This window comes from Acyrthosiphon pisum, unplaced genomic scaffold (genome assembly GCF_005508785.2).
Source record: "Acyrthosiphon pisum isolate AL4f unplaced genomic scaffold, pea_aphid_22Mar2018_4r6ur Scaffold_21045;HRSCAF=22879, whole genome shotgun sequence".
NCBI classification, from domain to species: domain Eukaryota; kingdom Metazoa; phylum Arthropoda; class Insecta; order Hemiptera; family Aphididae; genus Acyrthosiphon; species Acyrthosiphon pisum.
Genome location: NW_021770469.1, coordinates 21,507 through 24,421, shown reverse-complemented (window position 1 = coordinate 24,421; position 2,915 = coordinate 21,507). Strand labels below are relative to the sequence as shown.

The 2,915-nt window shown below is 32.4% G+C and overlaps 1 protein-coding gene across 1 annotated transcript; it reads left to right on the top strand.

Annotated features, from left to right (window-relative positions):
- The first annotated feature begins 924 nt into the window (after positions 1-924).
- LOC107885066 (testis-specific Y-encoded-like protein 2) lies at positions 925-1,891 on the top strand. The gene is made up of 5 exons (XM_016808472.1): positions 925-958; positions 1,039-1,101; positions 1,163-1,279; positions 1,346-1,694; positions 1,804-1,891. Exons 1-5 carry the CDS (start codon positions 925-927, stop codon positions 1,889-1,891), a joined length of 651 nt encoding a protein of 216 aa, XP_016663961.1.
- The last annotated feature ends 1,024 nt before the right edge of the window (positions 1,892-2,915 follow it).

Sequence of the window (2,915 nt, the reverse complement as noted above, 5' to 3'; positions counted from 1 at the left end):
TTTATTTTTATAGTCATTTTTAAGTACAAATTTGGACGAAATTACATATTAAAAACCTAGAATAACTATTTTAGTTATTTTGTTGTGATTGTATAATATTACTCGTGGGTACTTGAAACTTCTAAAGAATACTATTATATATCTATGATAGTATCACGGTTTGTTGTTGATGTATAACGCGTTATAAGTACCTACCTAATGGATATTGTGATATTCCTGTGTATATTATAGGTCAAGTTTTTTTGTAGACGTTATAATGGCGATTTCGAATTCGTCAAAAAGTTGGAACGCCTACATTTTGGCATCAGCCGACGATTATTATACGGAGAACATGTTGGGTAAGACGTTGAACTTTCGGCCCCATTGTACTGGGATGGAATCATTGGCACCCATGTCCAAATCAGATCACGAAATATTTGAAGTTCAAAAGAACTTCTACGAGTTCACGATTAGTTAAGAAGCTCCATTTAAATTCATAAAAAACAATCGTTTTTTCAATACGAGATACGATGAATTATCGATGGTCGCAAAAACTCAAATAAAAAAAGGTACCACTGTTGTTTTATTGCCGTTATCACATTGATAACAGTGCATAAATTGATTAATTTAACTACCGTGATAACAATCTTGTTATTTTTTTATAATAGGTACTATCATTCCTGGACTAGTTGGAGCAACATATCTCATCGAAGATGAGTATATTCGTCATGGTGAAAACGACTTTTCACTAATTTATAGCAGCCGTCTAAAAAAAAGATATGCTTTTCCTCGGTCCGGCATCATTTTGTAATCACGCTTGCCGGTCCAATGCAGTAAAAATACATCAATAAAAAACTAAAAGGTGTTGTTACCACCAAAAATATAGATGTAGGTGAAGAGATAACTGTGTTTTATGGCAGGCACTTCTTCGATAACTACAACGCAATGTGTAATTGTAGTGCATGTTATGACATTAGAAGTGAGTTTTTTTCATTTTGTATATAATAAAGTCATTGGCACTTCATTTATTTTATTTTATTTTATTTTTTTTAATTTCAGAAGCAAAAAACACATTCTCGGATGATAATCAAATCAAAACAGCAACACCTGAAAGTGAAATTGGTAATTTAATAGTTTGAATGACTAATTTGCTATATACAAATGTATTTTTTTTTTTTTTTAGATTGCACATTCTTAGGCCAGATAATAGTGCAAGATCCGTCGGACGACCAACAACCACCTGAACAACCACCGATCGTCAAAAATACCCCTGATCTGGGTGGGGATGTCAATGGTCAGTGTAAGTAATGCATGTGTTTTATAAATGGAATAATTAAATTATTTAAATCCTTATTTTATTTTATAGCAACACATGGTATTATGTCAACAACCGAGAGTACTGCTGCGGCAATAGTGCAAGACCCGTCGGACGACCAACCACGTGAACCGGACACCACATCAACTACAAGGAAAAGGAAAAAGCAAAACAGATATATACAACAGTGTCGTTTCAATAATCCAATGGCAACAAATGAAATCATAATAGCACATCAACCAGATACTTCTGAATCGGATAGCAATGGGGAAGACGAGTCCACTGATGAATTTGAAAACAACAACCACACAAAGTCAGAAGGAAATGATGATGATGATGATGATGATGATGATAACAATAGCAAAATGCATCAGTGCCCTTTTTGTTCCAAACCTTTTAAGTACAAATGTTGGCTTAAAAGACATTTAAGCATACACAACAAAACATTTCCATGCCTCTATTGCATAAAAATATTCAAGAAAAAATATAAATTATAAATGCACATGCAGCTCCACACTGGACCAAAGAGATTTAAATGTACTGACTGCTATGCTTCATTCAATGGTAGCTCCAATCGATCAAAGCATTGGAATTTAAAACACAACACAGAGCATTCAGAATATAAGTGCAATAGATGCGGACAAGAGTTTGGTTGTGTAAGAAACGTATAATGTTATAATAATAATACTATTCAAATATTGTATTGATAACTATTATATTATATTATATTGCATACACGTCATAAGAAATAATGAATTGTAACTCGTGATGCTGATATAGTCGACCAAATTACCTATTATTATTATTGGCATTTGTCTCGTACATCGCTTAAACCCTTCTAACAGGTTACCATATAAGTAGGTACACATCATACACGAATCAGACAACCGTATAACACTGATCGACTGATCTGATGTCAGTAATAATAATGTAATAGTAATAATATTATTATTATAATATTGGGCCTAAATACTTATTACTATTTTAATTGGGCACATTCAGGGGCGTCATTTCAGTTTTTTTTCTGGGTGTGCAAACTTTTAGGCAGGCCAATTTTGACATTTCACCAGGCCATTAAAAAAAATATATATTTATATATATATAAATGTAGGAAACCTATGCAAACCTATGTAAATATTCTTTCCTTCCCTTTTATAATTCTAATTGAAACTCATAACGACTAATGCAACTTTTAAATAGCTAGCAATTCAAAGAATTAAAAGCTTATAAGCAGTTAAAGCAACCAGCTAATGTCATTACTGTACATATACAAAAACTTAAAATATATATATTTTATATTACCTATATATGAAAACATGTATAAGTTAATTATGACGGCGCATTGGAGTATTAATGGCAGGCCAATTGTTAACATTTTTTAAGTTAGTGATGGCATTGCACACCCTGCCACAGCCCCCCCCCCCCCCCAACGACCCTGGGCACATTAGGTAATTTGTCAGCTTGACGTTATAACCACGTGTTATCTCTGTCTTACAACATAGCAAATTTTACGTTCTTAATAATAGATTATTTTACTCTATAATTTAAAATATTAGAGCGCACTGAATTGACTTATTATCAAATTTAAAGGTATAAAATATATATTATTTAGGAATTTCTA